At 33.5% G+C, this 13,468-nt stretch overlaps 2 protein-coding genes and 1 long non-coding RNA gene across 3 annotated transcripts; 1 reads left to right on the top strand and 2 right to left on the bottom strand.

Annotated features, from left to right (window-relative positions):
- Positions 1-3,380: 3,380 nt before the first annotated feature.
- On the bottom strand, positions 3,381-4,843 carry LOC130636225 (uncharacterized). Its single transcript, XR_008982243.1, has 2 exons — positions 4,805-4,843; positions 3,381-3,879 (listed from the first exon to the last, which is right to left on the bottom strand). It is a non-coding gene; the product is annotated as an uncharacterized LOC130636225 (long non-coding RNA).
- LOC130636212 (uncharacterized) lies at positions 3,553-5,333 on the top strand. The gene is made up of 4 exons (XM_057445863.1): positions 3,553-3,686; positions 3,803-4,118; positions 4,292-4,481; positions 4,563-5,333. The coding sequence occupies exons 1-4, from the start codon at positions 3,559-3,561 to the stop codon at positions 4,883-4,885; spliced, it is 957 nt and encodes a 318-aa protein (XP_057301846.1). The 5' UTR covers positions 3,553-3,558; the 3' UTR covers positions 4,886-5,333.
- A 3,265-nt stretch (positions 5,334-8,598) lies between these two features.
- LOC130636187 (apoptosis regulator Bcl-2-like) lies at positions 8,599-10,932 on the bottom strand. Its single transcript, XM_057445831.1, has 2 exons — positions 10,274-10,932; positions 8,599-9,177 (listed from the first exon to the last, which is right to left on the bottom strand). The coding sequence occupies exons 1-2, from the start codon at positions 10,709-10,711 to the stop codon at positions 9,055-9,057; spliced, it is 561 nt and encodes a 186-aa protein (XP_057301814.1). The 5' UTR covers positions 10,712-10,932; the 3' UTR covers positions 8,599-9,054.
- Positions 10,933-13,468: the final 2,536 nt, after the last annotated feature.

The raw sequence follows: 13,468 nt of genomic DNA, 5'->3' as shown, positions 1-13,468 counted from the left end.
TTTAGCCTTGATTCTCTTTGTCGATTTATTACTGTTTTTCTTTTTCACACAGCTGTGTTCATATCATCGAAACAAAAGATCTGGGGACGAGTTAATATATATCTGATGTAAATATCACGATAATAGCGGAAGGTGTTTCTAGAGTGCACTCCCCGGATAACATTTATGTTGATAAATAAAAACTGTTGTTGAACAAAATAACAAACTCCTCCGCAGATATTTTCAACCAGTGTGTTAGCTATTCATATCCATTTATTTATCTGCATGTAGAGCTGATATAAACAAATATTGCTACAGAACTTTTGACAACCTCGTCCCAAGGTATAACAAACAGTCAACAACATCAGTCTGTTTTAATCATTTTAGTGAAATATCTGAAGATACTGGGGCCCAGGTTGTTGTTTCAATTCAATTTCAAGCGGAAAGAGGTATGACTGATGCGTATGACAAAATTAGTTCCCAGGGTTTCTTTTCTTCTTTTAGTCGAGTCAACACAGTAGTAAGAGCATTATTACTTGAAAGATCATCTTTCTGAGATTTTTAAAATATAAAATACAATGTAAATAAAAAATGCTGAATCACCAGTCTTTGATTTTTAGAATTATAAAAAGAATGCAAAAAACTGCTGAATCAGCAGTCATGTATTATACCGCCCACGGAGGTTAGATGACAGAGGTTTAACTCAATAAACATCTTGTTGTGATAGAAAATAAATAAAAGATGCAAAGACTGACTTGCTTTTGACACATGTTTCGTTCTAAGAAAATAAGCAATTGTTTGAAATTTGTGTGTTTTATCGAATCGAAAAGAAAAGGCATTTGTTTTGATGCGTTATGATTCAGTTGTGTATCGTCCTTGCCGTGTTCTCTTGTTTCAAAAAGACAGAAAATCTTGGGAATAAGGGTGTTGCGTGGCCTCGAGTTTTTTGGTTCGTTTCGCAGTTGTACAAGACAAGATATTAGGGGATCATGTTTGCGCTCTTTATTTTGAGGCTTTCCACACGGGTGATTCAAACGGCCGTACAATGGAATTTAAGCGCATTTGCCGGGAGTCTGGGGCGAGCTTCCAAAATTTTGTAACAAAGTTGCTGATAAAGGCACAACTTCTAATGTCGATAACAGAAATTTTACTCTCGCGTGGCCTTATGTAAATCTATTTAACTAGCATCTAAGGTCTTCAGATGCTGTGGAAAAAATCAAAAAACAATTTTGTTGTCGTTTCCAAGCGCAACAAACGTAAATAAGACGAGACGGTAAATGTCGAGTCAAAAAGTGACCTAGCTAACAGGTCGGCTATAACGTTATATAGAGTTTTTCACCTAATCAAACTTATATGTTACGAAAGCCCAAGGATTATACTTTCTATTTTTTAAAGTTCCATACTGCTTTCAGTTTTTTTCTGAAAAATATTTGTCATCAAAGTTGAACAAAATTCAAATTTTTAAAATGGTGGCACAGACAGGAAAAAAAGCTTATGGTCATGAAATGTGAAACTTTATGTTTGCAAAAAGCTTTTGACTAAGTTAAAAAATATAATTGGAAAGGCAACGATTAAACTGGTTACATAATATTATTTTTTAGAATAATTATAGCTATAGAATGGCAGAACATACAGATCTAACCAAACTTTGTCGCATATGTGGAAATATTTTGAATGGAAGAGTTTCCTATCTTGTAAAGGAAAACCTTTCTGGCCTTCAGTCAGCATTTCAGGAGGACTTTGAGCAAGATGTAAACAAAATACATCCACCAAAATTTTGTAATAAATGTTACTGCACAATGCAAAATTGTAATTTGCGGGGCACAAAAACATCAAAATGCCCAGTAAGATGGAAAGAAGGCAGTGCATCAAATTTCTCGAAAATTAAATCTAAAGGGGGACGGCCTATAAAATCTAAAAAAGGTGGAAGGCCGAAAAAAACCATTGAGCCAGAATTGATGACACCCAACGACATTTTAAAGCTAAGTCCGTCTAAGCCTGTACCGACAATTATTGAAAAATGCATGACACATTTGGTTGGTATCAAAATTAAACAGTCAAAACTACCGAATCAAACAATTCAATTTGCTACAAAAGGACCACAGGTATATAAATAAACATTTAGAATATACATATTTTTCTGCATTTACCTGAAAATTATTCATATTTCTACTATATATATATATATTATATATCTAACAAAGACTAAAAATAAAAAACATTTCTTTATTTTAGCCAATAACGGTTACACCGATCAGCATGCCAAGAAAGTTATCAAATGAAAGTAGTAAAAGAAGCTTATCTGATCGGAGCAAAACAGCTAAAAATATAATCAACATGATTTCAGGAAATTCAAATGATGCATTTGTGAAACAAACAGCTGCGATCATGAAAAAATGTGACAAGGAGCAGCGAAAACAAATAATCGCAGAAATCCATCATGTCTCCATTCCAGCTGAGACTGCTGCCGCCATGAAAGCCACCTTGAATTTGCCATGGAACCTTATGCGAAATATTTCCCGATGGCTTGCCACTTTTGACATCAAACTTGCATCTGAAAAAACAACAAGACAGGTTGCAGACAAGTGGATAGGGAAAGGGCTTGTTGCTGAGCTAGCTCCTCTAACTCGAAAATTTAGTAGTAGTAATAAGCAGCTTGTTGTAGATCCCAAGCCTTGGGTATACCTTTACAATGTTGTAGGTCATATATTAAACCGGTTAACAGAACTGAGTAAAAATAATCAATTAGTTCATCACTCATTTATACCGGATGATGAAATACATGTTAAAATTGGTGGTGACCATGGTGATAACAGTTTCAAAATGAGCTATCAAGTGGCAAATATTAGAAACCCTAATCGCAAAGAAAATACGACCATCTTCAGCATATTTGAGGCAAAGGATTCCGTGACAAATTTAAGAATCTGCTTAGAAAGATTTAAACCACAAATTAGGATTCTACAAAAACAGAAGTGGAATAATTTGAAGATCCGTCTCTTTATGTATGGAGATTACGAGTATTTATGTGCTATGTATGGAATTAGTGGGGCAAATGGTAATGACATGTTTTATTAAATTAAAATAAATATCAAATTTCACATTAAGGAAAAACAAAAATAGCTTCAAAAGTTCCTTCTTTGGGCACATATCACTTCAGATTCCTTAAAAAAATTATGTGTATATTATATATCAATAATACAATGTGTCTTATATAAAATAAAATCTATCTATAAAATTACCTTAGTGTTTTAAATTTTACAGGCCGTCACTGTTGTCTCTGGTGCAGCATAAAGACTGACCAACTTTGCATCCCAAAATTTATTCGTGGATCTTTTCCAAAACGTAGCTTGGACAGTTTGAACACAAACCTGCAGCGATTTCGTGACAATGGATCGTTAGTGAAAAACGCCAAACACTATCAAAATGTGATACATGATTGCTTCTTTAACATCCCCCTAGAACAAGTAAGTATAATGTACTTCGTGCAATGTTATGAAAATTCAGCAAACCTATTTTTTATTACTTTTTATATAGGTGGCTATACCAGGGCTCCACCTAACACTTGGGATATATTTAAAAATGTTCAACAACTTGGAAAGCTACTGTCAAGAAGTTGATTTAAGAATTGCCACAATTCATGCTCAAACTACTGATGGTGAAATTAATATTAAATTTGCAGAGTTTATGGCAAATATGAGAATTTTAATGTATGTACACCTTACTAGATTTTTATTATTATTAATACTACTTCCAATCATATCTTGGGCTGCATTTCTTTATAACATATCTATATATATATGTATATATATATGTATATATTTAGCAATTTACAAAATGAGTCAAAAGAATTGGAGGACGAGTATGATAACCAGCAGGAACATATGAACTGGATGGTTATATCTAAACAAATTACCAAGGATGAGTTTGAAAAAAACTACAAACCAGAGTTGGATAACTTAGAATTTGAACTGAAGGAGAAACATAGAAGCATAAAAGCATTCAAAGAAAAGTACCAATTGGAAATTGGATCTGGTCCTTGCGTATCATCCCTAGACGATACACTGCAGGAGCTTGGTGTTGAGAGGCAGGCGTACCACGGAAAAAGCTTTATTGGCAACCATTGTCATAAAATGCTCAAGGTTAGATTTATTTTTGCAATTTATAAAAATTTTCGTTTACTTTATCTTGTTTCAATACAATGCTATACAATTTGTATTGAAACAAGATAAAGTAAACGAAAAATATGAAATTGTATTATGCATAAGTATAATTTCACAAATTGGTTTACAACAAACAGTAGACAATATTATAGGATGGCAACATAAAGTATTTATGTGATCGTATTCCTGAAATTGTACAGAATCAATGTGATGATCAAGTTTTATATCTGGAGTGTCAAGAAACATGCAAGAAGTTTGAACAACTGTTCAAGCTGTATGGTTCGTGTCACTCAATATTCAATTCTTCATGTATTATGACCCAAGAAATGTTATCAAATTTAGGTAAAATATGCAAGTTTGATTTTTATGAAATGCTTAAAAGTAGAAAAGTCAATTTATAAAATTTGTTTAACCAACTTTTAGAGACATCTATCAATCAGTTCATGTGTTATTTAAGAGTTAATTGGCCTTCAATATACATCAGTCCAAAGCTGCACATACTAGAAGACCATGTATTGGATTTTGTAAACAAGTGGAGAACGGGCTTAGGTTTTTATGGTGAACAAGGTGGAGAATCTATTCACCACGATTTGCATCGTATGAGAATAAATTATTCAAACATCAAAAACCCAGTTGACAGGCTCAAATACATTATGAAACAGCACCTTTTGACAACAAATCCAGAAGCTCAAGACTTGAAGCCAGCAGCTAAAAAGCGTAAATTTACAAAAGGCGAGGAAGAGTAGTGACAGAATTTTCTACTAGCTGTTAAGTGGATGTGACTGTATTTTGTCGCCTACCTAGCATGTATATATATAAATATTTTATGTTAACCAACCTTGTGTTAACCAGTTTCTAGCAAATTTATAACACAGTAATGCCACATTGGCTTAGTTAAACGATATTGAAGCTTTCATACGTATTTGATAGTTATCGTGAAACTGTGAAAAATATGCCTACTTCAAAAGTCATTTTCTGATTAAAAAAAACTGAAAGCACTTCAAAGTTGTATTTTTCTCTTAGGGCCATGTGTCCTTGATGTAAAATAACTTTTCTACAGCCCTAGAAAACTCTGAATAACAAGTTAATTACCTTGACGTTAGCAACGTAACGCAAATAAGCAAAAATCTTGATTTTTTCTTTCATCTACTTGAGTAGTCTTGTTCCTCGTACCTAGCTCCACTACAACAAAAATGTTTCGCTGAGCCTCTTCGTTGACTTATCACATGTTCGTTTACGGCTAAATTAGATCTATTGGAATATTAGATGGGAGGATAACAATAGATTTAAACTTGCTCTTGGTTTGTTTTGACTACGTAGTTTGATGCCGGCCGCCATTATTCCTCCACGGATGTCGTTAAAAACCCGCGCATGCGCTAACTCTTAGATTCCGCTTCGAACCACCCGTGTCCAGTCTTTCTTCCCTTGTGTACAGTTTATAGAATATATTTAAACTCATTCATGTAGCTATGTAGAAAGTGTATTAAAACAAAAATTAAGAATCCTTGAAAATAAGGTTAGGAATATCATGAACCTGTCCAATTTAAAACCAGGACCTGTTTCTCTTTTTGCATATCGGACAGTATGTCAATTTTTTCTTCAGATGTGTCAAAAGCGCAGCGCCTGGATAAGAGACAAGAAGGTCCGGGGATGAGGTTGATAAAGCTATGAAATATGGATGGAAAATGGAAAAAGCAAGTACAAGATTTTCAGGAAAACTTACGAACGTTGACGAAGTATATCGTGTGTGTCTAAATTATCGGAGAAGAACATGTCGGACAAAATTGACGGAATTTTTACTACCTGATGAATATTTTGTCCGACGAAACATTTTATGCGCAAGAAAATGTTGCTCGACGAATTATATGTAGTACATGAACTTCAAACCTTGAAGAGATTATGAAAAGTGACTGAAGAATTTTCAAAAGTTAACAAAACATTCCCAAGTGGCAAATAGTCTAATCTTTCCGACTAAAATTTGTGCCAGCAAATTTTGTCTGATAAAGTAAAACGGTTTATGTGTAGGAGCTCTTTAAGAAACGTACACGCATCTCTGGTTCCATGTTCTTTTTGTTGTTTTAACTAAAACCATACTAAAACGAAGTTCACAAGTCACATCTACATCCGACCACAAACATGATGCAAAAATTTATAAAAAGTTATTATAGACATGTTCGGGTATTCAAGTATTTTGGCACAAAGCATCATTTCCTTGGCACTTATCAGACATTAGGAAACGTTACAAGGATATACTGCTTGAACTATAAGATTAAATGGTCATTATAACATTCCTTAGTACTTTTATATAGATGCTCTAACTGGGAAACAAAGTCATACTGTGTGCAGTCATAAAGCCACCCTCGTTTCCAGGGATTTTTGCCTATTTGATATTTTCATCAAAATGTTAAAAATTCCTTAGGATAGGAACGAAGTTGGTCATAATGCATTTTTTATGCCTACTTCGGACCCAGAACCTTAAGCTTTTTTATACAAACGTAAAAAGTTGCTCGGGGACGAGGTTGTATTTATGCGTGCTTTTTATATGTATATTCCGATTATGATGTCGCTATGTTTCTTGAAAGGATGTAGAAGTTGTTGTAGTGAGGAAGAAGTCAACCTTGTTCCCAATGCCTTTTGTCTCTTTTTTATACCAGCACGCGATATCTCGCTGTCCTGTTGCCAGAAAAAATACAAGATGCCCTGAGGGGTTGGAAAGAATAAGGAATGGGAAAACATTTGCTTTTATATCTCAACCTCGATTTTCTTTACATTTTCAAAAAGTTACTGCTTAAAATCAAGTCCCCAGAAGTTTTTTTTAATTTTGATATGCATGCTGACGCGAAACAAGTAAAAATCGAAAAAGAAGTCCTGGTAACGAGATTATTGCTAGGTATTATTGAAGGTTGATAAACAATTCATAAATAATTGTAGCGGCGACAAAACTTATTTAAACATAGTTGTTGTGTTGAAGGAAATTAAAAAAACAAAATTATAAACCAAGGAGTTTTCTAACAAATGTTTACAATTTAGACAATCTTAGCCTGTTGTTAACTTTACCAAAAATGCATTTTCTTACCAAATCCCAGACTAATCTGTAGTTTGCACACTAAGTCCTTTCTTTTTGTTTTAATGTTTGACTAACTGCGTTTACAGTCCCGCTTCCACATTTAGCCCCAGGGTTCTTTTACCGCCTTTTCTGATATCAAAAAGGCAACAAAACAAAAATTGGGGACGAGGGTGGTCTCAACTCTTAAGTTTGACAAGGAGTTGTGGCGAAATTGAATAGCTTTGCAAAAAATCCCTGCGAATAAGGGTGGTCGTTTTGATCAAGTATAAATGATTCTGTTATGAAATTTTGGTCGTTTTTACTTTGCTACCACGCGAACTGTCATGCGGTAAATACCGCTATGAAATATCGGTAGCATGATGGGCTACCCACAACACATAAACCTAAATTCAGCTAATAGTCAAACTGCATGTCTTAACAGGCTATTAAAATGTGAATTGTAAAAAATCGGCATGCTTAAAATGTAAAACCCGTTGGAGATACCACTGATTACAAGAAGATTACCTAACCTCTTACCTAGGATTCTTTTCCTCTTTTTAATAAAGGCAAGGCAATTATTACAAAATGAAAAAAGCCCTGGGACGAGGTTAGAATAATACCGTGCGATAGAAAATGTTTCAAAAACTGCATGCGTGACATAAATTTGCTTTCCTTTCTGTTGACAGTACAAAACTTTTTTCAAGTACAAAATTACCACTGACTATCAAAACGTTTTTGTTCAATATGAACAAGTGATACATTCCCAGAAAATTAGGTTAAGACCGCATTATACAATTCAATTGACGATGGAGTCTGTTAATTGCATTTTTGCAATATTTTTTAAGATAAGGAATTCCTACGTATCTATGTACAAAATTAAAACGCGTTTATTTAAAAATTGTTATAAAATCCCACGAAAAATTGCTGATTAAATGCTGTGGTGATGCAACCCCGTCCCCAGATTTTTTTTTACAAGATTATCAGAAAAAGAAAAAAAGACCTGGGGACGACGTTGGTGGTGATGCAAATCGTCAAATTAGTTTTTTACCCACAGTAGCCTCTTCAGTTCCTGTTGGTATCGGCATTATTCAATTAGGGTCCTGGGCAAGAGGTTGTAGATGGTCTTTTCAATAAACTTTGCTTGACAGTTTAACTGTTTAGTTAGATGAAAAATAACAAAAAAAGAATAACAAAAAAGCCTTGTATTCCTTCATGTCGGTAATCTTAACTATTTGATATCTTTATTGCCAACTGCGATGAGAAGAACCTCATTCTTTTTAAGCTCTGACGAGCAACTTTTAGGCGTAAACATGGCTACTTATCCAATGATAAATGAAAGAGCACCCTTTAATTTTTTTCTTATATAAACACAGTTGGCGTTCACACGAAAAACAACAACAACAACAACCAAGCTATTTTTAAATTATCTGATCTTTTATTTGAACTAAAAAACATCTGTATTTATTAAAATAAACATATTTACAATATTCTCTTATCGACATTTTTACAAGATATAAATAAAATATAGTAAAGAAATAAATATCTTCTTTGCTTTTCTTATTGCCAAGAAGTAGGATAGAATTTAGTGTTACCATTATGACCAAACGATTAAATGGTTACAGGCAATAGCTTTTAGCTATAGTGTTACCATTATGACCAAACAATTACGCGGTTACAGGCAATAGCTTTTAGCTAACAGAAAATGACCATACAAAACGTATCGATCAACATGTTTTTTTGTCCACATGCCAGTAATATCAACTTACGGAATGTTGTAAAATTGACATTCCACCGGCATTATCAACAGTGTGAAGAATAACCAAGAGATGACGAAAGATGTCATTAATGTGATCCTTTAATGTTGGACATCTAGCTTTTGATTAGCATCGCTGCTGCAAGAGTACCAAAGCCAATGGTAGCCGCAAACATACCTTGAAACCAATTGTTTTCATTCTCACCTTTTGATTCACCAAATGCCTGAATAAATCCAGTCTAAAGAAATAAAGGTTTTAAACGTTTAACTTAAAAGCTTCAATATCTTATAATAGAGAGCTGAGTCTGAAGTTGCTGTCCCGATTTTAAAATTCGTCCAACAGTTTCCTTTTAGGTTTACCTATAGCAAAAACACCTGTTTTATGATTATTTTTTATTTTCAAGCTTTATATTTAACACTGGAAACTAAATTTGTTTCAGTTCAAGCACAAACACAAATATATCAATTATTTTTATCAAAAGAAAATTTCTCTCTGTGGGGAATGTGCGGAAATTTTTAAGTGAACTTTAAACCGAAAACTGAGAACTTATAAATAAATAAAATGTGATTCATAATTTTTAAAAATAATAATAACAGTTGGTTAATCGAGACAATGTTGATACCCGATCAAGTCAGAAAATTCTCCGTCACTACGTTGGCATAGTGACAATTTCGAAAGAGGTGTGTAATGGTTCATTCATTTCATGATGTTAGGAAAAAGAGCGTGGGCTTCAAGATGTCCTTAAATGTGTTAAGATGTCCCTTAATGAGTCTAAGTTTCTGTGTCATTTTCTGGATTTAGGAGAAAACAAAATAACTTGTAATAATGTTGTTAGTTAAACCATTTTCCAAAACGTATTTTATATATTTCATGAATTAAAACTCTGTAAGAATTTATTTAATCGGAATTTACACGGAATCTGACGACATTTTTTGTGGTGTCGTTTTGACGTTGTGTCGTGTCGTTAAATTAAAGTGTTTTCGTGCAGATAGCGAGTAAAACAGAAAAAATATTTTCCTTAAGGACTTTCTGTTATTTTTTTTGAAAAAAATGTTAAAGAAAACTTTTTTAAATCTTTTAATTGCTTTATTGTCAACAACCGACCGGAGAATATTTTTTTTAACAGCTTTGATCTGTTCGGTTTTCTATTATTAACAGTAGAGCTTGCCAAAGTAAAGTGGGTTGGCCGTTGAAAGAAAGGACACTTTTCCATACTGTTTCGTCAACTGTTAAAAAAACCATTCGTAAAAGGCCATAACTCATGGGGTTTTCATCACGGAAATAAAAATAGAATAATAACGGTTTAAATAAATAAAAAAATATTTAAAACTTACCCATCCATGTCCGCAGTCCCGTATCCACATAGATTTTTTAGAAACAGCAGTTCCAACCCAACTGCCTACTTTATCAACAAGTTGTTCGTTATTTGTTCTTTTAAAATGTTGCGCTAATTTGCCAGCAAATGCGTATAAAACTATAATTCTTCCCCAGTTTATTCCCTCTTGAAATATTTCTTCAGCGATTTCCATAAACACGTAATGAGCGTTTTCGTTGCTAACATTCAAGCGATTACACATGTTGGCTAAGTCGTACATATTATCTATTTCATCGGTCAGTCTCAACATTATTTCGACTTCTTTTCGCAGTGCTATGTTCTTTATTGGCTTGCCTACTTTCTTGGCAATGTATTGCGATGCGACTTCTCTAGCGATTTTACCTTCAGGGGTATTATTCGCGTTTCCAGTGTCGTCAAATTCGATTTTCTCTGTCATTATCTGTGAAAACTCTGTCTTTAGATTTAACCACTTTAGAAATAAACCAACTCTCTTTACCGTAGCGCGAGATTGTACGTCGATAGTCAAGTGTCGATATATATTACAACAACAGTCAGAAAACTTTAAGTTCTTTCGAAAAGTTTCTTTCCTATAATATATAAGTTTGAACTTTTTTTTGTTTTTTTTCTTATAGTACTACCTACTACGTTCAACCTTTATACAGCTGTCTGTTATATTATCTATTCAATCTCGAATTTGATTGGCTAATACATATTACTATTCATTGTTTTCATTGGCTCTTTGTTGTTTCGATTAATTCGTTCGAAAGAGCGAATAGAAAGCAAGTAATTTTACTTAATTCATTTGGGGAAATTAAATAAAAACGAAAGTACACTTAAAAATTATGAATAAAATTTTCTCCCGAGATGTAGTAAAAAGTCATGTGGACAAACTACAAAAATATTTTAGTTTGTTAAAAATATATCAAAAAAAACATAAAACTAAAAAAGCATCTGCAATGGAGTGCTGCTTATACATTATTTACCATAATAAAAAAATTACTATAATTTACAGGGGAAAATTACTTTGTGCCCAGATCGTTTTGTAAAAACACAAGAGATCGTTTTGTAAAAACACACTGGTGACGAGTTGGCTGTACGATTAATACAAGCTTTCGAATAATTATGACGTCACGTAAGTATTCGGGAAATGTGTAGAAGTTTACAAAGACATTAAATTTTAACCATCATAGATTTTGTGGATTTTCGGGAAGAGATTAGCAACAAGAACTTCTCCTTCACGGATTTTTAAATATTGTAATGTCAGCGAGGTCTCTGAGTTATATTCCATCGCCTAACCATCAGGAGAATTTGTCAGAAAGCGCTATTGACAAATGTAGACCTGGAGATAGGGCTCTAAAATAGCAAAAACGATAACGTCGCTCCCAGGATTGGCTACTTGCCCAATTGCCGCTTTAATGTTAGTTAGGGGAAATACAAAAATACCTTGGAGGCAAGGGTAATGACTGGATTCGTTATCCACTTCAAATATAAGATGAAGGACGAGACATTTTAGGAAGATGGTAAGGCAAATTACATTTGCAACCTGAAAATAATGTGAAACATGTAAGGGAGACATCAAAAGATTTCTAAAGTTCCCAAAGACTTACTAAGGCATTCCCACAAGCAAATTAAAATATTGTCCTGCAGAAATTCATACTGCAGGGGGAAAAGGAAAAGGAATCACATGTCTCTCAAATGAGCTCGAAGCCTTTTTTACTATGCACAGGAAATAGCATTTATACTTGCTCATGGGAAAATTGACATCAATGGGCAACCTATACAGCTTTTGATCCAAAAGCGTCAATAAGCGAACGATGACATTCATATCAGTCATTTTTTTTTCTTGCGCAATCTTTGTACAAATCCTTTATAACACATCGATTCCATATTTGGGGTGATAAAGGGAAATATTTTATCACACTGTTTGGAGTTAATATAGCGTTTAAGATATTAAAAAGGTGTTTATATGTTAATATATGTCGTTTTTAAATTGAACTATAAAATCTTAAATTAAGACGAGTGATATTTTGTTTTTCTCACAGTTTTTATAAAAGTTATGCACTTTTATAGTTGAAATGGTAAATAAAGTTTTCTCCCGGTTTTAATAATAGCTATACACTGAGGTCGTTAAAATACTAAATATAATTTTATTTATAGTTTGGTTTGTTCAATGAATGTTCTTATTCTAGCGGTTCTGTAGTGACATCTTAACGGTGTTACCCGGGAAGGATGTTCCTAATGCACTTTTTAACGGGAGGAAGCCCTTGTGGGAAGCACTGGAGCGCCCTGCTAAGTTGGAGTGGAAGAAGTTTCAGATTTTTTGCATACCAAATTAAAATTTAGATGTAAATTGTTTTTCAAGTAACCATGTGTTTAACCAGCTACATCATTACTGCACTTGACAAATATTACTCTATTTGCTTTGGGTTGAAACTCATCAATTTTTCTCCTTTTTATTTAAAAGGGAAGAACGAGCGTGGTTGCAATAGGGGAACCATTTCGTTTCTCAACTCGTGATGTGTTTGCAAACTACACCAGTAGACAAAGCAATGAATTTAATTTTTTCCATGACAACATATCTAAAATACCTGAGCGTTAAAAATTTTCTATGCCAACATATCTGTAATTCTATGTTTTTTGCGTTAAAAAAGCCGATAAGAAATCAGTTTTTTTATATATCAAATGATGAGCTTTTTTATTAACACGACAACAGTGAACGCCCAATTTATCTCGTGATGGTGCTCCTGACGTAATATCTTCATTGTTTGGTGTTTAATCTACATTTCGTGGTATGCCAAGACAGTAATGAAAGGTCTTCATGGAAGCACTAAAACAATTTGTTTTCTTTTAAAATATTTTTTGTTCATCTGTCGCATGTATAACCGAATGACCTATGGAAATATTTTTGAATAAGTTTACTTTAATGCACGATTTAGCAACTTTTTACGATTTTTGACATTAAATAATAGTGCAATTACCGCAGTAATAAAGGACTGTCTTTGCATTTGGAGTTCAGAAATGTTAACAAGGTGTCATTGACTAGTTGTATTTCCAACCATAACGTAATTTTTTAATTTAATCAATTTGACCTATTATTTCCGTTTTGTGGCCAACATGACGAGTGCGGTGGCCTCATAAAAACAATCAGGCTGAGAAAATTGTTCTAGAATTTTTTAACTCTATCTATTTCGTG

This window comes from Hydractinia symbiolongicarpus, chromosome 1, assembly GCF_029227915.1.
Source record: "Hydractinia symbiolongicarpus strain clone_291-10 chromosome 1, HSymV2.1, whole genome shotgun sequence".
Classification (NCBI taxonomy): Eukaryota; Metazoa; Cnidaria; class Hydrozoa; order Anthoathecata; family Hydractiniidae; genus Hydractinia; species Hydractinia symbiolongicarpus.
This window is presented reverse-complemented; position numbering and strand designations above follow the sequence as displayed.